A 21,072-nucleotide genomic window follows, 5' to 3' on the forward strand; every position below is an offset into this window, starting at 1 on the left:
TCCGACACGGACTGTGACTTTTCTCGAGGGCAGATCTTCCATTCCCCATCTCCATCTCCATCGTCTCGCTGGCAGAAAAGCAACAAAATCTTTGGGGGTTTTGGGCGATGTGGCCTTGTTCTAGAAGAGTTCATTCCTGACGTTTCGCCAGCATTTGTGACTGGCATCTTCAGAGATGCCGAAAGGTAACAAAACCTTGTTAGTGAATCGCAAAGATGGGCACAAGCAAGAGTATCGCCATGAGAACTGGGCACTTCTGCTGCCCATCGGTGCTCCTGTTGTGGCACTTGAAGCTAGTTTTTAGCAATGCCGCACATTGTATATGAAATCCTTTTATTCGGAGCTTCATAACTATCTCATCTCTCTCCTCTTGTCTAAGAGGTTCCATGTGGGTAACATAGACCCCAAACAGACAGGCCAAAATAAAGCTGCTTCGGGTCACTTTGCAGGTATGCTGTTTAAACGATGCATGAGTCCTAAGAGTATGGAAGCTGTGCCCAAGCCATGCTCCAGTCCTAAAGGCTAGAGCACAGATTTGGTGCAGCTTCCAGACTCTTAGGACACATGCATCATTCAAACAGCATACCTCCAAAGTGACCCAAAGCAGCTTTATTTTGGCCTGTCTGTATGGGGCCTAAGATTCTGTGTTCAAAGGGCTTTGCCTTTGCCTCCCTCTGAGGCTGAGAGAGTGTGACTTTCCTAAGGCCACCTTTAATGGGTTTCCATGGCCAACTGAGGACTTGAAACCTCTTCTCTAGAGTCATAACTCAAGCCACTACGCCACATCGTCATTACCTATGAAAACCCCTTTTCCCAACAAACAATTGTGTTGCTGTATGCTTGACTTCGAATGCGTACCCTCAACTCCCCTTCTCCCAGCCGTTGTTCATTGCGATCTTTCAACAAGACATCAACTAAATCCGTCCCATCTTTTGCAGTTTGGGGGCTATCCTCCAGAAACGGCCAGCGACAACATTTGACTCTTCGGCGCACATGGTCCCAATGAAATCGGAGGCACCGCACACTGGAGCATCAATGGCGTGCAAGTGTTTCCCCTCGGCCAAAACAGCATCTTTCTCATTATTATTATTTTGCTTTGGAAATGGAGGTGAGCCCCCAAATTCTCATAAAGTATGAGTTCAAAAATACAGAGAGAGAGAGAGAGAGTACCAAGGATCTTCCCAGCAACAGTCTGATTCCAATAAAATTAGTTTGTCTCCCAGAACCACTAGTTCTCTTGCAATAATAATCCCCCCCTCCCTCCACCCCAGGCATTTTATGCAGTCGAAAATCTTTTCAAGAGCCATACGGAGACTATGTCATCTCTCTCCTCTTGTCTAAGAGGTTCCATGTGGGTACATGGCTCTGAAGAGATGGAAAGCAGATGAGGTTTTTCATACCAATATGTATGTATAAAGAGAGGGAGGGAGATTGGTAAAGGGCTGGCAGTCAAGGCCTTGCATCGACTGCAAGATGAAATAGACATCAACCCATGAACACCTTTGAAAGCTGCCTGTATTCGAAGGCTCTGAAGTTCATGTTCATGTCCCATGGCTTGCTTCTGTTGAAGACGATGGGATACACCATGAAGCTAAATACACTTGTCCCTCCATCTTCACCAGGGTTAGGGGCACAAGACCCCCGTGAATATGGAAAAACCGCAAATAACAGAAACACCACGTTTTTACCTGAGAGGACACTTCTCTAGGAATCTCTAGGTCCTCCAGCGCAACTCTGTGGTCAACGTCCGACAGACGCTGACCATAGAACTGCGCTGGAGGAGCTACAAAGGCCTAGTAGAGTATCCTCTCTAGGAATCTCTAGGTCCTCCAGGACAACTCTGTGGCCAATGTCCAACAGACGCTGACCATAGAACTGCACTGGAGGAGCTACGAAGGCCTCTCTAGGAATCTCTAGGTCTTTCAGTACAACTTTTAGTTTAAGTTCACCATAGAGTTGTACTCCATAAACAAAAACTTCATTTGCCCAACTGGTGGGGAAAAAGTTGTATTTTATTTACACTTGCCAATAGCCAAAAGGAACAGACGTCAGCTTCAGTTTTATTCGATAGGGAAGCACCAGGACAAACTGAGAGGGCAGCCCTTCCGTCGCCAGTGAAGTGGTCAAAACAGAAACCTGAAAACAAATTGCAAAAAAGGATTTTTAGAAGGGCAGTCTACATTCACTGTCTGGGGGTTGCATGATCACCTAAAACCATGTGGGGCCTTAGTCCAAAAGGGACTTGTTAATCCCAGGTAGACTAGACCCATTGGATTAATGATGCTTCTTTAAAATTGACTTATCTTTGATTGAATGGGTATGCTTAAACTGGGACTAGCTATTGGATTTAGGCCTCAGTCCAGGGACAGGAACTGTGTGGCCCTCAAGTTGTTGCTGAAATGCAACTCCCAGCATCCTCAGCCAGCTCAGCTAATGGCGAGGAACAGAGAATTGTGGTTCCATTATTCCTACATTCCAAACAAAATATTGAGTTGAGTACCCCTTATCCGAAATGCATGGGACCAGAAGTGCTTTGGGATTTGGAACATTTGCATATAGATAATGAGATCTTGGAGAGGAGACCCAAGTCCAAACCTGAAGTTCATTTATGTTTCATGTACGTCTTATACACCAAACACGAAGGTAATTTTATACACATTTTAAACAATTTTGTGCATGAAACAATGTTTGTGTACACTGAACTATCAAAGGTGTTGCTGTCTCAGCCATCCATGTGCACAATTGGATTTCTAGATAAGGGATATTCAACCTGTAGTAAAATTGCACGCTGTTGCCTGGGCATGATGAATTCACTGCAGAGGAGAAACAGAGATCAGCCTTGGTTCCCTGTTCCATCCTGGTAGGTTTCTAAGTGCCTTTTTTCCTACCACAACATTTCTCCTACTTTTAAGTGATGATGGACATCTCCTCTCGGTCTCGGTTCTCATTCACCAAGTTGGTAATGTTCTTGAGGTACTTTACAAACTCCATCCGGACATCCTCAGGGTCTTCTTCGAGGGAGGAGTGTATCAGCTGCAGCTTGTCCAGCGGGGAAGCTTTGAAGTTGAAGAAGAAGTTCGTTGAAATTGAAGTACTTTTGGATAGCGCACCAAACATACAATTGTTGTAATAATTGATTTCTATCCTGCCTTCCTCATAAAATTGGGTCCAAAGGCAGTTTAAAAAGGTGATGCAGTTAAAACCATACAAAAAGTGAACATTAAAATAGGCAAAGTGAATATGTTACACACAGTTTGAGTGTTCAACTACGACTCTTGAAGCCAGGGTTCAATTCCCAGCTCAGCCCATGGACCTTGGGCAAGTCCCATACTCTTACCCTCTGAAGAAAGCAATGGCAAACCTCTGAACAAAGCTTGCCAAGGAAGTCCTATGATAGGGTTGCCATAGGTCAGAAATGACTTGACGGCACCCTACTACAACAACAGCAGCAATACGTAACAGCTAGGAAGTGAGGTTGGTGGCCTTACGCAAGTTGAGATTCTCCGTGTCTCCTGAAGAGCCAGGCTTGTGATGGGCAATGAGCAGACACTGGCTGTCCAGCAACTGCGGCTGTTGGATGAAACAGGAGTGCCACATCTCAATTTCCTTCACGTGGCTGGGCAGGCCTGGGTTGAAGATGATGACAACCCCATGGGAATCCTTCATCAGAGCCGGCCAGCAAGTCTCGAACCTGGAAGGGCAACAACACCATGGTTGGAAAGGCCTAGGTTAGACTGTAGGCAAAATGTGGCCCCCAGGGCATCCAAGGATTTTAAAGAATCAGTTAATAAAACATTTCCTAAGTGGCCTGTAAGGGCATTTTTGCAACAGTTCCCCTCCCCAGTTATTTTAGGCCTAGGCCTTTCTTAAAGAGATCATAAGATGGTGCTTAAATAGTGGAACAGAAAAGGATTGAACCTAATTGACGGATCTTATCGCACCACATTGTGGCTAGGTATCCTGTAGTGTGCTTCTGTTGCTGCTTTTGAGGAATGAGAAACTCCCGCGAATAGCTGCCAATCCCTCATTTAACCATTATTGAAGTATGTGCGATAGATCATTCTGGGGCAATTCAGACAGAAGGGGATTTACACCTGTTTGACTGCAGGGACTCCGTTCCCAATAAAGGCAAGACTACTTGGATGGCCCTTGTGGTCTCTTCCAACTCTACGATTCTATGATTCTATACTTATGTACTTAATCTCAGATACCTGAACAGTGAACAGAATGGTAAGATCCATAGCCAACCTGTTATTGGTTCGCAACTGGGTGGTAATGTGAAAAGAATTGCTATTGTTTCGGGTGTTTAAAAAGCTGCAACGGCATCAGGAGGGAAGCTTTGTGAGATAATCTCCTGCCATTGCATACTTTCCTCCATGATGTAGCAACAGAAGGCAAAGCAATAGACTAAGCAGTCGTCGAAGCAAACCATGGTACAAACCAAGGTTTGTAATACCACTCTGCCTATGAGTGTCTGGCTTTGAGACATCACACCAAACCATAGTCCGTCTCCTTTCATTGCAGTTTGGCCTGGTGTCGAGTCTGAGCCAATACTAAGAGAGTTGGCGAGTCTGGTAAAAGAGGTACTTACTTTTGATCGCCTCCACAATCCCACAGCTCAAACCGACACCCCGATCCTTTGCTGTTCTCATTGATCTGTGGCTTCTCATATTCAAGTATCCTAAAATGGTTTGAAAGAGGCATGTACGTATACGAACAAAGACAGCCAGTGTCTTTTGGGATAAAGGGACGTTCCACCCACTCAGCCCAATGTGAATGGCTCCAGTTTCCCACTGCCTACCCCTTTTTTGCTGCGGTCAACATCTGGCGTACACATCTTATGGCTGCACATGTTACCTGCGCACTAGATTGCTCTGCGCCGGAGTTCGTAGCCTCAGTTATGAGGCAGGCATTTTAAAAATCATTCCATGTTTCAAGGCAAAGAATTAACCAGAGCCCCCACTGGGTTCGATGAGACTATCATCCACATTTTGGCTCAGGCAGGATGGCTGGGCAGTGTAATAGTTTGAACATTGGACTATGACTCCGGAGACCAGGGTTCAAATCCCGGCTCGGCCATGCAAACCTACTGGGTGACTTTGACCATGTTCACATTCTCTCAGCCTCGGAGGATGCCAATGGCCAACCCTCCTCTGACTCGCCAAGAAATCCCCGCCGTAGGGTCTCCATAAATAGGAATTGACTTGAAGGCACAACAACAGGATGGCTTCCTCCAGACGTACCTCACGCCTTGCGTTGGGATATAACTACCGATTCCTTCTGTGCTTTCTGACAAGAAGTTTGCCAAGACAGACTTTCCAGCCTGAAAGAAATGATCACAGAAGACGGATTTATCACGAACAACAACAACAACACTTTTAAGTGCTGCGGCCCCATCATCCCAATGGGATCCCAAGCTCTGTAGTTTTAGCCTTCTAAAGAAGTGGTGCCTGCTTCACCAAACTACAGATCCCAGGGAATTTGTATAATGGATGAAGCCAGGGCAGCCAAAGTGGTGCCAAACTGCTTTAATTCTGCAGTGTAGATGCCCCCCCTCCTTGTTAAACCTTTCCCATTCCATTCAGCCCCTTGTTGCCATGACAAAGTGGAATCAAACCGCTATAAACTATGAAATGTGACAGTGAGGAAGATTTGAGGGTTTGATTCCCCTTCGGGGAGCTCACTCACCTCGCTGGGGCCCACGAAGAGGATCTTCACTTTCAGCATCCTCTTCCAGACTAGGCCGCACAAGCCTCGGCCTCGCGTAAAAGGCCAAGCCGAGGGGAGAGCCCAGGAGGCGGGCAACACACTCAGGGCGGCTCCGCCCACCCCAGCGACGCACCGTTGCTAGGGACGGTTGCTAGGGGCGGGGAAAGCAGCAAGGAAGGCTTGCTGCTGAAGCAGGGCAGGTGGCCATTCAACAGGAGAAGTTGAATCACTGGAAAAATTCCCCCTTGTAATAACGTTTGCTTATCATGTGTCTGTTAAAAATGCAAGGGGAAGGTGTGTCTTGTGTGCTTTATTTTGGGAACACAATGGGTATTCTACCCTGGGAACCTCAGGATTGGGTCTTGCTTGGCCATGAAACCCACTGGGGGACATAGTAATAATAATAATAATAATAATAATAATAATAATAATAATTATTATTATTATTATTTATATCCCGCTTCTCTGTTAGAAAAACAACTGGAGCGGCTTACAGTTTAAAACCCCAACAATACCCTATGACTGTGATAGCCCAATCTTCCCTCTCTCCTTTAAAACGACAATTAAACATATGACAATTAAAATAATCTCTTCAAATTAAAATAATCTATTAATCTAACATTGAGCGAGTCACACTCTCTCAGCCTGAGGGGAAAGCAATGGCAAACCTCTTCTGGACAAATATTGCCAAGGAAACCCCAGAACAGAGCTGTTTTAGGGTCACCATGAGTCTTGGCCAAGTCACACTCTCTCAGCCTCAAGGGAAGGCAATGGCAAACCTCCTCTGGACAAATATTGCCAAGAAAACCCCAGGATAGGGTTGCTTTAGGGTCACCATAAGTCTTGGGCAAGTTACACTCTCTCAGCCTCAGGAGAAAGCAGTGGCAAACCTCCCCTGAACAAACCTTGCCAAGAAAATTGCATGATAGGGTCGCTTTAGGGTTTCCATAAGTTGGAAACAACTTGAAGGCACACAACAGCAACTGTATTAAATGGGGAAATCAAGGTTTGCTATTTAGAAATAAATTTCTTAATATTTCCAAGCCATAGATAGTGGAATCTGTGGATAAAGAATCAATAGATTCAAAGGCATGGCTGTAGATAGTTCCCAGCAGTGCATTTGGAAATAGTCTTTTCCGGTCTATCCCCATTTTGTAAAGCAACTGACAGAGTCCATTTTCATGGAGTAATAGCACCTAGAGGCTCAGTCTTCCCAAATTCAGTTCCTGGTTGTCTATGGTCCCTTAACCTGAGCTGAATGGCAGGTTTCAACTCAATCCTCCCTGAGGATAGGCTGCTTTCCTCTCTCCCAGCCCCCTGCCATGGTCTGTTTTCTGTTAAAGATGGAAGCTGAAATCCGAAACTGACCCATGATGTCCCTGCTTCATTGGGTTTCTCTTGCGCAGGGTGCGCTGGATGCGGGAGACCTGTGGCATTGTGATTCATGGGTGGACCTTGGGTTTCCTAACCAGGTTGCCTAAAAACACCCAATATACTCAATTTCCTTCTCTTACAGGAACAAGAGCCAGGCTGCAAATGGCGGCCTCTTCCCATTCAGTACCTGATGCAGCTGTGCAACTCCAGATGGCCGGAGCATCGATGCTCAAGCCCCATTACATACAATGAGGTATTATTATTATTATTATTATTATTATTATTATTATTATGCCTTTGGCATCCACTGCGGTTTGGTTCCAGGACCAGCTATGGATACCAAAATCCGTGGATGCTCAAGTCCCATTGAATACAGTGTGGTATTATTACTGTTATTATTACATTGGGCCCATGGTATCCATTGGGGTTTGGTTCCAGGACTACCGTGGATACTAAAATCTGTAGATGCTCAAGTATAAACGTTGGTGTCACTGCAGTCTGTTTCATGGTTTACCTGGGGCAGCCCATTCTTGCAACCTCCAAGTACCACATCCACCCAGATGCCATCACATTGCAGGGCATTGGTGTGCAAGTGATACATTGGCAAAGCACAATCATGGAAGCCCCCCATACATGCCCTTTCATCCCGTGCCCCCTATTGGACTGTCTGGTTTGCGTATGTTGTGATTGCATCCATTGGAGTTGTCACACTTTCATTTCTTTGCTTTGCCGCACTGGCACTGGGCTGTTCATATGTTCAGGGGCGACGATGTGCATTTTCCAGGCTAAGTTGGAGCATCCCAGCTTCTTATGGTGACCCTAAGGCAAACCTGTCATGGGGTTTTTCTTGGCAAGGTTTGTTCAGAGGAGGTTTGCCATAGCCAGAGGCTGAGAGTGTGTGACAGTGGGATTCTTGGTTGAGCGGGAATTGAAGCCTTGTCTCCAGAGTCAAATAATACCAGGCATTGAAAAAGAAGGGAATCTGGCAACTTTTTCAACATGCCACTGAGCCGGGTACCTTTTTGGAGAGGTGAAGAGGATGCATCCAATTGCTTTGGACAAAGGCCATGAACACAAGAAGAGACCCTCCTTGCTGGTGGGGAAAGAAATGCAGAAAGAGGGAACAGGGAGGGATGGGGCTGGGGAATGGGGAGGAAGGGAAACTCTGGCAAAACTCTTCCCCTCTCCATGTGGAATAAGTTACCGGAGGGGGGTCCGGAGAATCAAGCCAAGCTAGATGCCTGAAATGAAGTGATGGCAGATGAAGGGGGGCCGGGTTTTCTGGAAGGGAGACTTGGCAGCCAAATGGAACTGCTTTCAGACACATTTCGGATGCAGTGGTGGCCGAGGCACCAGCGAAAGTCCAGTGGCCAAAGACAAAAGCCTGAATTCAACACCACCATCATCTGGGAACCATAATCTCACAGACTATCTTCCCCCAAACTTTCAAATTGCAACCAACCTTGCAAGACTGTTGTGCATGTGGAGTTCCAGGTTGTCTTAATGTTTGGCGGTAGATTTATCCACACTGCAGAAATAAAGCAAATTTGACCCCTCTTTAACTATCATGGCTCCATCCTGTGGAATCTTGGGATTTGTAGTTTGGTAAGATATTCAACCTGGTGAGTCAGGGAGCTCTGGTGTCTCGCCTACAGGATCCAGTTGGATGGGGCCATAGCAGTTAAAGCGGTGTCAAACTGCTTTATTTCTGTGGCATTGCTACACCCTCAGTTAGCACAGGGGATTTTGGGAGTTGTGATCCAAACTGTGACATTTCCCCAAGCTCAGACTAAGACCGAAGGCAATTGGTTTCCATGTCAGTGTGTGTACCTCCCCAAATAGGTTCATCACCATGGATAACCCATTGAAAATTCAGATTAGATCCCAGCACTTCTAACCTATGGTCCAAAAGGAGGCTTATGGTCTTCACAACCCAAGAAAGAGAAGGGAATGCCTGTCATATTTCTTCGTTGTTGTTTTAACTGCTTTCAAATTTGGTGATGGTTTCGTTACAGTGGGGCCTTGGTATCTGCTGAGGTTTGGTTCCAGGACCCAGTGTGGATACTAAAATCCGTGGATGCTCAAGTCCCATTAAATACAATGGCCTAATAAAATGGTGTCCCATATATAAAATGGCAAAATCAAGGTTTGCTTTTTGGAATGTATATTTTTGGGAATATTTTCAAGCCGTAGATGGTTGAATCTATGGAGAAAGAATCTGTGGATACCGAGGGCCGATTATACTTAACTTTTGTATGCTGTTAATTTTTAACTATGCCCCAAAACACATTGCAGAAATAATCCAGTCTGAGACCACATTAACTGCCCTGGCTCAATGCTGGGGGATTTTGAGAATTGTAGTTTGGTGAAACATCCAGGCTTCTCTGTCAAGAGAGCTCTGGTGGCACTGTAGAGTACAGTTCCCAGGATTCCCTAGTGCCAAGAGCAGTTAAAATGATCTCAAACTGGATTATTTCTGCAGTGTATTTTGGACCAATGTCTGTTTTAACTCTTGAAACCGCCTTGAATCCTAACCAGGGAAAAGGCAGGATATTAGAATTAATAATATTATAGCAGCCAGCATTCTGTTAGTGACATATGCATATCATTCCACTTTATGCTTGCGAAGGGATATTGTAGCCCCTTTGAGACTAACTGTGCAAAAGGAGTTGTAGCATAAGCTTTTCTGGACTTGGTCTGTTTCCTCAGAGGCTACAAAAAAGCACAGATTTGGGATCACGGCTGCCTATTGGTTGATCCTTCGTTTTGGGATGGACGGAGTCTGCATCTGCGCTGCAGAAATAATGCAGTTTGACACCGCTTTAACTGCCACGGCTCAATGCTATGGAACTCTGAGGTCTGTAGTTCTGTGAGATGTTTCACCTTCTCTGTCAGAGAGCGCTGGTGCCACAACAAACTACAAATCCCACAGGACGGACCCATGACAGTTAAAGCGGCGTCAAACTGCATTAATGTGGCCGTAGCCTTGGTTGTATAAAATGGTCTCTCTGATAGTCTGGACCCAAGCTGCATAGGGTTTTAAAGGCTTCGAATTCCTCCTGGAAACGGACCAGTAGCTGTTGGGAGTCTCCTGAACCCTGCGACCAATGTGGATCCGATTTATCCTGTCAAAGGATTGTCTAAACCAGTTTCACATCTTCCTACTTCATCTACATCATCTTTGATTCCCAGGCAAATAATCAATATGTCGAAGGTCATTAGAAAAATGTAGGGTTTTTCCCCCTCCGCCACTGGGAAAAAATATCTTCTGTTGCACTAACAGCCATGTCTGGTTTCCAGGAACTGGCCTGCTCATATTTCTGGGTTCCTTTTCTTTAACAAATCTGCCTGATAAATTGAGCGCATGGATATTTTTGTTGGCTTCTTTCCCTCCAGATTGCGCAGCTTCCAATTTATCAACATAGTTTTGAGAACACGGTCCAGATAGGCAGTTCTGATAGCCACCTTGGGGGGGAAAGAGACATCCTACTTGTTACTATTAATGGAGACCGTTACATGATATGTCTCCAAAAAGGCCCTGAAAAGAAGGCCATCTTTAATATGCTCAGAATGCTCAGAATGTCTTTTTTCTTCTCTCTCCAAATGTTCTTGATTTGCATCTTCAAGCCAAAACCGAGGTTGGGCTGCATGGCCTTTGGGGGGGTCTCCTCCGACTCTAGGATTCTGTGCTTCTAAAGTAACAAAGTGATTTTCAGTTGGTCAAGAGTACTGATATTGCTGGGCGTTGGGTCACGTCATTTGTTGTTGTTTGTTGTTAACTGCCCTCAAATCGATCTCGGCACATGGTGACCTTATGGATGAGACATCTCCAAGACCCTCTTTCCTCCTCTGCACTGCTTAATTCCTGTAACCCCATAAAACCCATAGTGACCTCCTTAATAGAGTCCATCATCCATCTGGCATGTGGCTTTCCTCTCTTCCTACTTCCTTCCACCTTTCCCAGCATTGTTTTCTTTTTCCAGTGAGTCCTTTCTTCTCATGATGTGTCCGAAGTATGACAGCCTCAGCCTCAGGGAGGTTTCCAGCTTGAACTGCTCCAGGACCCATTTATCCTTTTGGCTGTCCATGAGATCTTCAGCACTCTTCTCCAGCCCCACATAATCTCAAAGGAATGGATTCTCCTCCTATCTTCTTTCTTAACTGTCCCGCTCTCACATCCATCCATGGTAATAGGGAATGCGATGAAGTCTAAGAGTCTAACTTTGGTGCTGAGTTGTATATCTTTGCATTTTAGGGTCTTTTCTAGTTCTTGCATAGCCATCTTCCCCATTCTTAATATTCTGATTTCCTGGCTGCAGTTCCCATTTATCAATGTTTGATCCCAGGTTTGGGAACTCTAACTATTTTTATTTCTTCATTGTCTAGGCAACATCGGGGACTGCCTGAAGGAAGAGGCCCCTCCCTCCTCAACTGTCATCTCGGCCTCAGAGGGAGCCATCAGGCAGACCAGCAACATCAGGGACTGCCTGAAGGAAGAGGCCCCTCCCTCCTCAACTGTCATCTCGGCCTCAGAGGGAGCCATCAGGCAGACCAGCAACATCAGGGACTGCCTGAAGGAAGAGGCCCCTCCCTCCTCAACTGTCATCTCGGCCTCAGAGGGAGCCATCAGGCAGACCAGCAACATCTTGGACTGCCTGAAGGAAGAGGCCCCTCCCTCCTCAACTGTCATCTCGGCCTCAGAGGGAGCCATCATGCAGACCAGCAACATCTTGGACTGCCTGAAGGAAGAGGCCCCTCCCTCCTCAACTGTCATCTCGGCCTCAGAGGGAGCCATCAGGCAGACCAGCAACATCAGGGACTGCCTGAAGGAAGAGGCCCCTCCCTCCTCAACTGTCATCTCGGCCTCAGAGGGAGCCATCAGGCAGACCCAGCAACATCTTGGACTGCCTGAAGGAAGAGGCCCCTCCCTCCTCAACTGTCATCTCGGCCTCAGAGGGAGCCATCAGGCAGACCAGCAACATCTTGGACTGCCTGAAGGAAGAGGCCCCTCCCTCCTCAACTGTCATCTCGGCCTCAGAGGGAGCCATCAGGCAGACCCAGCAACATCAGGGACTACCTGAAGGAAGAGGCCCCTCCCTCCTTTAACTGTATTTTTATTGTATTAACGATTTTACTGTACACCGCTATGATCATCGCGGAATAGCGGTCTATAAATAAAATATTATTATTATTATTATTATTATATAGGCTGAGCTTGTGAAGGTCCTTGGTCACATCATTACAGATTTGTCACCTAAAGTGATGGATCTAGAAAGTTAAGGATCTGTAACAGGTCTGTATTTAGTCTGCAGTGGGATCTCGCAGCCCCTTTGAGACTCACTGAAAGAGAGAAGTTGGGAGCATGAACCTTCTCAGACGCATTTGGAGAAAGCAGGGTCAATGAATTTAGGAAAGCTCATGCTCCCAACTTCTCTTTGCAGATTGTTCTGGATTCAGTTATATTAGCACTGTACATATTCACTGTAGCCAGGTTCCTAAATGGCCATAGATGGGGGGCCAGCTGTCAGGAGGGCTTGGATGGTGTCTTTCTGAATGGATTTGGATGGCTTTTGGAGTCTCTGCCATATCTCTTCCATCCTAGGACCAGCCAAAGGGAGCCGGAGGTCTCCTTCCTTTGGCGAAGTTTCTCCCTTAGTCTTCCAGCTTCCAGACCAGAAGGCCTTCCAAGGGTTAATCCAGAGCCCCTCGCCCACCTCCCGCCCCCTTTTTTGGAGGGGAGCTGCCCAAAAGCCAGCATCGCTCTGCTTAGAAAAAGGCAACCGTGCGCCTAGGGCGCACGAAACTTTCCCTTGGCCACTTTGGCAGGGGTTTTCCCGACCCTCCTAGCGCCACCCCAGGACCCCGTTGCCCACCTTTTCCCTCATCCTCCCTACTATCCCTCCATCGAGTCCCTCAGAGTCTGGGAAGATGCGTTTGTGAGAACTGGGGCTGGATACAAGGTCCCCCCTGTTGCCTCTCCAAACTTGGTGCGTCCCAGCCATCCTTGCCTCTCCAAAGGCTTGCCAAGCTCCTGCCACAATGTCCCTGGTTTTCTTTTGGTGCTGCTGCTGGTTTTGGGGAGGGACTTTCGGGACCAGTTTTCTCTACCAGTTCCCGGCCTCGGCTTTGCAACACAACTACCCTGAGCAAGCTTCAACTGGGGGGTCTGGAGGAGGAAACAGCTTCTCCAACCGACGGTGAGTCCTGGCCAAACTTTGCGCATTGAAAGTGGAGATGGAGCCCAGGAGGTTTGGGGGGAAAGCTCCTTAGCGCACAAGGCTTTGTTGGGACAATATCTTGATTTCAGTAGGGTCTTTGAAAAGGTGCCTTTTGACATTCTTCCAAACAAGCTAGTAAAATGTGGGCTAGGCAATGCAACTGTTAGGGGGATTAGTAACTGGTTGACCGGCCGGACCCAAAGGCAATGGCTCCTCTTCTTCATCCTGGAGAGAAGTGACTAGTGGGGTGCCAGAGGAGAGGATCAAAATTCAAGATGACCGTAATAGATTAGAAAGCTGGGCCAAAACTAACAAAATGAACGTCAACATTGAGAAATGTAAGGTGATATGATAGTCCTGTTTAAGTATTTGAAGGGGTGTTACAGTGAGGATGGAGCAAGCTTGTTTTCTGCTGCTCCAGAGAATAGGACACGAACAATGAATGCAAGCTACAGCAAAAGAGAGTCCACCTAAACAGTAGGAAAAACATCCTGACAGTAAGAGTTGCATGAGAGTGGAAGATGTAGTCCCAGAGTCTCCTTTGGAGATCTTTAAACAGAGGCTGGATAGCCATCTTTTGGGGGGTGCTTTGATTGTCCTGCCTGGTAGAATGAGGTTGGACTACATGGCCCTTGGGATCTCTTCTAATTCTATGATTCTGATTTCTGCCATGTGGCTGCAACCTGGTGTGTGTGTGAATGGGATGGTTTTGGATCAGGACCAGACCTCAGCTCAAACCTTCAGGTTGCTTCTTTCTCGTGTCCGGACTCCTTAGACAAGCAGAGCATGAACAAGCTACTTCTGGGGAAACCAAAATCCTATTGAGAGTCTCCATTAGAACTGACCCATTGGATCAATGGGATTTATGCATCACCTCATTGTTCCACAGTGGATCTTTTCCTGTTAGGACTACCAAGATGGATCCTGGTCTTGTACAACAATTCCCATCATCCCCCCCTCCCACAAGAGTCCTCTTCTAATTAGGACCAACAAGACCATTCAGGCTGGGCTTAGGGATGCTGAGAATTGTGGCCAGCCACAAAAAGTAACACTCCCAAGTTCTCATTGCCAGCTCCCTTCATTCCAAGGCAGTTGTGCTGATAGGAGATGATGGGAGGTGTGCTGCAGCACAACCTGGAAGGCGTTATGCCAGAAGGTTGCAGAATAGTTTGGGGGTTTACTAGAGGCTGGTGTGAGGTTGGCAGTAGAGAATTTGGGGGGCTACAAAAGATGGCTGTGTTTTTGTAGGAACTGCAATTCAAAAGGATTTCAATCTCTGCTTTTTGTTGACCGGAATAACAGTATTGTGCTCCTGTAGCTTTTCTTTGGCTGAATAATCCAAGCTAGATTCCTGCACTTTTTGTTGGATTTGAAACACATTCATTGTAAAATACGCATGTGAGATAAGCATGTCTCCTACTGTGTGGTGAGCAAAATGGTCAAGATCAAGTGAGTGGATTACTAGATGATTCGGAATAGATCAGCCAAGAAGAACCAAAGGTCCTCCCTCAGCATCACTTAGTTAGACCAATGGTGACTGGTGGTTCCCATGTCAGTGGGGCTGCGAATCCACTCCAGACTTTAATATTGGATAGCCCCAGTTCAGCACCGTGGATAGTGCCTTTAAATTTACCCAAAACATGGAGGGGATTCACTGCTTCGGTGCCATGGGAGCCGCCAGCCACCACTGAATTTGCCTGTAGTAAGTAAGGGTGCTTTGCACAATGGTGGAGCAGAGTGGAAGGACTAATGTGCATTGTGTATTGATGCTCATGGGGCTGTTCCACAATGTGTATCCTGACCCTGGCTAGGAAGTCCCAGATCACAACAGGAGTGCCCAGTATGCATCAAAAATTCCAGATACGCATTAGACGTGCCCAATGCACATCAGACCATTCTTGCCAGTGCTTGGATGTTGCATCGTTGCAATACACCGGCAGAGTGTCATTGCATTTCTCCAGTGTAGCTGTGGTGTATAACATTACACCAACGTGAAGACGTAGTTGTATTAGGTTAACAGTGGATTCCCAAACTTTGGTCCTCCGGGTGCTTTGGATTTCAGCTCCCAGCAACCCCAGCCGTCTTGGCCAACAGTCAGGAATTCTGGGAGCTGAAGTCCAAAACAGCTGGAGGACCAAAGTTTGGGAAACATTGGAAATATCAATACACCGTACAATATCACTTCTAACTTTGAACATGAGATTCAGTGTCTCAGGATCATTGGAAATGTGTGCTCTGTGTATCTGTCTTCTCAGTTTCCTTTTCAGTACACTACATATTGTTTCAAGCCATAAAGACCCACAGACTTTGGTTCATTTGGACTCATATCAATAAAAAAAAGTCTCAGAGTATTACATATATTCTGGTACGCTTTCAGTTGTTGTTGTTGTTGTTGTTGTTGTTGTTGTCGTGTGCATCCAAATCATTTTATGGTTCATAAAGGCAAACCTGTCATAGCATTTTCTTGGCAAGTTCCTTCAAGTTCCTTCTTCTTGGCAAGTTCCTTGCCAAATTGTGTTCCGAAGTCTTCTGCCCAAGATTGAATCACAGAAGTCTTTGCATTTGCTCACATTTACCTCTTGCCATTTCAGTCTCCTTTCTCTTTGGACCTCCAGTCTTTGAGCTAACCGTTCATCAGAGTTGGTCATCATATCCGATTCAGCAGCCAACTTCACCATGATGGGTCACTAGCATCCCTAAAATTTACAGTTACACCAGAAAACCAGTGAACTTTACCTCTGGGAACACATATAATCCAGTACAGTGGCGGCACATGTCAACAAATAAGTGAAAGGATAGGGAATGTTGCTATCTATAATGTGCATAATATATGCTATTGTAGTTGCTGTGTGCCTTCAAGTCGTTTTTGACTTATGGCAACCTTAATTCTGGGTTTTCTTGGCAAGATTTGTTCGGAGGAGGTTTGAGATTGCCATCCTCTGAGGCTGAGAGCATGTGATTTGTGGGTTTCATGGCCAAGCTGGGAATCGAACCCTGGTCTCCAGAGTCATAGTCCAACACTCAAACCACTGCACCACACCGACTCTCATATCTTATACTATATAGATTTATGCCAGCCAGATTGAATATCTTATACCTTGAATTTAGTAGCACTACTCTACCGCATGGTAAAATATCATTGCAGCATATTGTTAAATATCCGTATTTTGTAAAGATCCTTTCAGTGTGAGGCAGGATCTCAGCCATTGCTGTGATTAACTTTATTTGTACTCTGCTTTGTTTCCCAAATGCTTATTTAACTGAATGTAATAATTTCATTTCCTTCGACCCATTGAAGTAAGAATGATAGTCCGAAAGATAGGTTTCCCATGCTCTGGGCTCAAAGAGCCAGGGATATGGCAGCTCCCTACGGTGGGGCATAAATAATTCCTTATCAGTGAAAGAATGTGCATAAATACTTTAGGGCTTACAAAGGGCCCTAGTCGGTCTCCCTCCCTCTCTCTGCATCCGGTTTCCCTCCTTGGTCAAAGGGATGTCTCTTCTGGGAAAGGCAGTGTTGTGAGGGTGGCCTCATGCGCAGCACCAGAAGAGAAGAACCACATCACCAAGAAAGATGGACTTTTGGATTTTCTTGTGCTAACCAAGATGTTGGTTGTTGTCATTGTTAACCACCTTGGAGTCAACCTCCACTCATGGCAACCCTGCGGATGAGACATCTCCGAGACTCCATCTCTGCCTAGGTCCTGCAAATTCATACCTGTTACCTCCTCAATAGAGTCCATCCATCAAGCATGTGGTCTTCTTGTTTTTCTACATCCCTTTCCACATCTCTCCACCTTTCCTAGCATTGTTGTCTTTTCTAACATGCCTATGGGAGGGCCTGGGGGAAATGGCCCCCTGGATGTTGCTTATTTCTGGCTTGTTGTTGTCGTCGTTGTGTGCCTTCAAGTCATTTCCGACTTACGGCAACCCTAAAGGGGACCTATCATGGGGTTTTCTTGGCAGGTTTCATTGGAGGGGGTTTACCATGGCCTTCCTCTGAGGCTGAGAGAGTGTGTCTTAGAACCATAGAGCCATAGCGTTGGAAGAGACTACAAAGGCCATCCAGTCCACCCCATTCTGCCAGGCAGGAACTCACAATTGAAGCATCCCTGACAGATGGCCATCCAGCCTCTGCTTGGAGTGTGGCTTAGTCAGGGTCACCCAATGAGCTTCCATGGCTGAGCGGGGATTCGAACCCTGGTCTCCAGAGTCATTGTCCAACGCTCGAATCATTATGCCAAGCTAAAATGGTGGCTCAAAATAATCTCTCAGAACAGGTTTCAGAGTTTTGGGATCTTTCTGGAGTACAAGGAACCCCGAATTATTCTAAGCTTGGACTGCAGCTCCCAGAATCCCCAACTTTCAACAGTTCTGCCCTTGCTTAACAAGGACAGGGATGATGGGACATGATTTTCAAAAGCCTTGTTTGAGCAGGCTTACAGTCATGCAATACCATTTCCGCCAGAAGAGGGAAGTCTTTTAATTCCTGAGAGAAGGAAAAAAAGACATAGAAGTTTCTTTGTGGATGCGCTGCACTTTGTTTCGAAAGAGCTTTCTCGGGGTAGACAACCAAGAGGACTAGAAACTTGGGTCTGTGTTTGTTGCGTGTGTGCGGCGAAGGTTGGAATCCCGCCCTAGTTTTGAGGTTTTCTTTTAGAGCACCGCTTGGCTCCTGTTCAGGTCTGGCTCCAGAATAAACAAACTCCAAGCTAGCCTCCTTTCCTTCTCTCCATCTGTGCCTGGCAGACTTGGACCCTCATAAGGGGGACCCACGGTTCCTCCTTTTCTTTCCTTTTCGGTTCCTTGATGTGGTTTATCCTTCTGGGAGTTAGACTAACTCTTTGCCGTTGACCTTTCCGCAGACGGCTTGAGTTAGGAGGTCAAGCTGAGCATGTCCTGGAGATGGAGTTTGGGGAGGAAGGGGAAGGGTGGAAGGCTTTACCAGGAGGCAGAGCTTGGGAAAAGTTGCCTTTACACTCATCCCTCCACATTCGCTAGGGTTAGGGGCACAAGACCCCCCATGAATATGGGAAAAGCACAAATAACAAAAACACCTAAGAGGACACCTCTCTGGGCATCCCTAGGTCCTCCAGTGTAACTCTGTGGTCAACGTCTGACAGACACGGACCATAGAACTGTGCTGGAGGATCTACAAAAGCCTAGTAGAGTATTCTCTCTAGGAATCTCTAGGTCTTTCAATGCAACTTTTAGTTAAGGTTGACCATAGAGTTGCAAAGGAGGAGCTACAAAGACCTAGTGGAATGTTCTCTCTAGGAATCTCTAGGTCTTCCAGTGCAACTTTTAGTTAAGGTTGACCACAGAGTTGCAAAGGAGGAGCTACAAAGGCCTAGCAGAGTATTCTCTCTAGGAATGTCTAGGTCTTTCGGGGCAACCTTTAGTTAAAATTGACCACAGAGTTGCACTGGAGGACCCAGATATTCCTAGAGAGAACATATTAACCAAATCCATGAGTAATCAAATCTGCAAATATCAAAGCCCCAAATATTGAGGGAGGAATGTATTTGGGACTACAACTCCCAGAATTAAAAAAAAACCTCACCCTTTCCAGAACTTCTGCATCAGGCATTTTGCTGGCTCTGCTATATAGTGACTTGAAAGCATCCCAGATGTGACACAACTGTGCAGTTCTAATTTTAGCAAATATAAGTCCACATATAGAGACATAAGGACCCAAAAGGCGGACATGAAAGGGATGTAGGAGCTTAGTAGGTGCAGCAGCTAGAAAAGCCAATGTGATTCTGTTGTTGTTCTGTGCCTTCAGGTTGTTTCCGATTTATGGTGGTGACCTTATCATGGGCTTTTCTTGGCACATTTCTTCAGAGAGGGTTTGCCATTGGCTTCCCCTGAGGTTGAGAGCACATGCCTTGGTCACCCAGTGGATTTCATGGCCGAACTGGGATTTGAACTGTGGTCTTCAGCGTCGTAGTCCAACACTCAAACCACTACTCTAGGATGCATCAATAGGAGTGTAGTGTCCAGATTGATGAAATTAATAGTGTGACTTTATTCTGCTTTGGTCAGACCTCACCTGGAATATTGTATGCAGTTGAAGAAGGATGTGGACAAGCTGTAACATATCCAGAGGAGGGCAACCAAAACGGTGAAGGGTCTGGAAACCACCAAGCCCTGTGAGAAGAAACATAAGGAGCTGGATATGTTTAGTTTGGAGAAGAGAAGTTTAAGCCGGGACATGTAATCATATTTTAATATTGGAAGGCATGTCATATTAGGATGGAACAAGCTTGTTTTCTGTTGCTCAAGAGAATAGGACTTGGAGCAATAGATTCAAACTACAGGGAAAGCGATTCCACCTCAACGTTAGGAAGAATTTCCGCATGGTAAGATACTACACTTGATCTTAGCCAAAAGGCTGAGAAGCGATGCATGGTCTTATCGCATGGTAAGAGCTGTTTGACAATGGAAGATACTGTTTTGGAGTTAGTGGAGTCTCCTTCTTTGGAGGTCTTTAAACAGAGGATGGATGGCCATCTATCAGGAGGGCTTTGACGGCGTCTTCCTGCATGGCAGAATCGGGTTGGACTGGATGGCCCTTGAGGTCTTTTCCAACTCTAGGATTGTATGATTCTGGCAAATGGCTCTCCTTCCAACATACCCCTGGGGTATCCTGACTTGTGCAGACAGGGCCAAAGAGATCAGTGGAAATTCATTTAGCTATTTTCCTTCATGCTATGACTTCCACAGAGACCTCTGGGCCTCCTAAGGAGATCCCTGCAGATGACATCCTTACAGGAAAGTAGCTGGGTGCATCTCCACTTATCCGACATCATGAAAATGTCAGGTTAGAAAGTGTGTGTGTTACTCTGCTTAAAGGGTGGGGATTTGGGTTGCTGTGTGTTGGGGAAGAGACTACTATCCTCCACAACCTCCAACCAAACTGGGTCGCTATTCAGCGGATGCATCGTCATTCACGAACACGGTGCTGGTTTGAATTTCCAATTGAGAAATCGCTTCCCACTTGTCCGACTTGGTGTTTTTTCTTTTGATGGCCCTGTTTAATGTACCGTGCTTTATAGCATCACCATGACATAATGGGGGCTACTCCCGCTGACCTCACTTTGGCATCCTCTGTAGAGCTCCGGGTTTGGGCCTCCGATCAAAGGACTTGGGATGGTCCTCCCAACCTGGCAACCCTACAGACGCCTTTGCTTTGTGTTCAAACGTCTGTCCTCTTGTTCAATGTCCATCTCCGTTGCAGGGCTTGGGAGTTGTAGTGCCAAAAACCAGGTACCACTTCATAGCTCTCAGTCGGACGGATTCAGACGCCAATCTCATTTGTACTCTGCAAACTTCTTTCACAGTCCAAATGAAGCAGTAGATCCATTTAGTTTGGCACGCGGTCCACTCCAAATGCTTCCAAACTGGGATTTCTTCCCCTAAAATAAAACCCCAGAGTTATTAGGGGACCTGCTGTGTTTCTTCAAATAGTCTTTCCTTTGTTGCTTTGGCTGGCTTTGGACAAATGGTACCCAGCCCAGATTCTACTCTGGGTAATAAATGCAATTTTTGCAAGAGGGGAAACCCCGGCTTGGCATTCAAGAGCAACTTATCTCTCTAAATGGAAGTGAGAGGTCCTGGCTTGTATAAACCAAACTCAAGGGCTGGATTTCCTCCTGCCGATGAGTTATGAGGTGACTCGGTTCACAAGTTCATGCCATGCAGCTGAGGTTAAGTGCTTAGGGTTTTTTTTCCAAACACCCATAAAACACAAGCTCTCTATGTTTAAAAT

General features: G+C 46.2%; 2 protein-coding genes and 1 pseudogene across 6 annotated transcripts in view; 1 reads left to right on the plus strand and 2 right to left on the minus strand.

Annotated features, from left to right (window-relative positions):
- Positions 1–1,991: 1,991 nt before the first annotated feature.
- Positions 1,992–5,973, minus strand: LOC149287095 (intraflagellar transport protein 22 homolog). Its single transcript, XM_089493268.1, has 6 exons — positions 5,689–5,973; positions 5,244–5,323; positions 4,592–4,681; positions 3,489–3,691; positions 2,906–3,056; positions 1,992–2,136 (listed from the first exon to the last, which is right to left on the minus strand). Exons 1-5 carry the CDS (start codon positions 5,725–5,727, stop codon positions 2,908–2,910), a joined length of 561 nt encoding a protein of 186 aa, XP_089349394.1. The 5' UTR covers positions 5,728–5,973; the 3' UTR covers positions 1,992–2,136; positions 2,906–2,907.
- Positions 5,974–6,869: 896 nt separating this feature from the next.
- LOC149287096 (collagen alpha-1(XXVI) chain-like) overlaps positions 6,870–21,072 on the plus strand; it is an 81,396-nt gene continuing 67,193 nt past the window's right edge. For all 5 annotated transcript variants that reach the window (XM_089493264.1, XM_089493262.1, XM_089493266.1 and 2 more), the window contains exon 1: positions 6,870–7,336. In XM_089493264.1, coding sequence (XP_089349390.1) covers positions 7,332–7,336 — 5 coding nt within the window. In that variant the 5' untranslated portion in view covers positions 6,870–7,331. The remainder of the gene's footprint in view (positions 7,337–21,072) is intronic.
- LOC149287097 (U2 spliceosomal RNA) lies at positions 19,556–19,707 on the minus strand (annotated as a pseudogene).

The sequence above is a fragment of the Sceloporus occidentalis genome, unplaced genomic scaffold (assembly GCF_023333645.1).
Source record: "Sceloporus occidentalis isolate IW3139 unplaced genomic scaffold, rSceOcc1.0.p SCAF_64, whole genome shotgun sequence".
NCBI lineage: Eukaryota > Metazoa > Chordata > Lepidosauria > Squamata > Phrynosomatidae > Sceloporus > Sceloporus occidentalis.

Coding starts and splice junctions, on each gene's coding strand:
- LOC149287095 (XM_089493268.1), bottom strand. CDS start 5,727: ATGCTGAAAGTGAAGATCCTCTTCGTGGGCCCCAGCGAG. Junction 5,324..5,688: donor TCTTCGTGGGCCCCAGCGAG/GTGAGTGAGCTC, acceptor CATTTCTTTCAG/GCTGGAAAGTCTGTCTTGGC. Junction 3,057..3,488: donor CACGGAGAATCTCAACTTGC/GTAAGGCCACCA, acceptor TCAACTTCAAAG/CTTCCCCGCTGGACAAGCTG.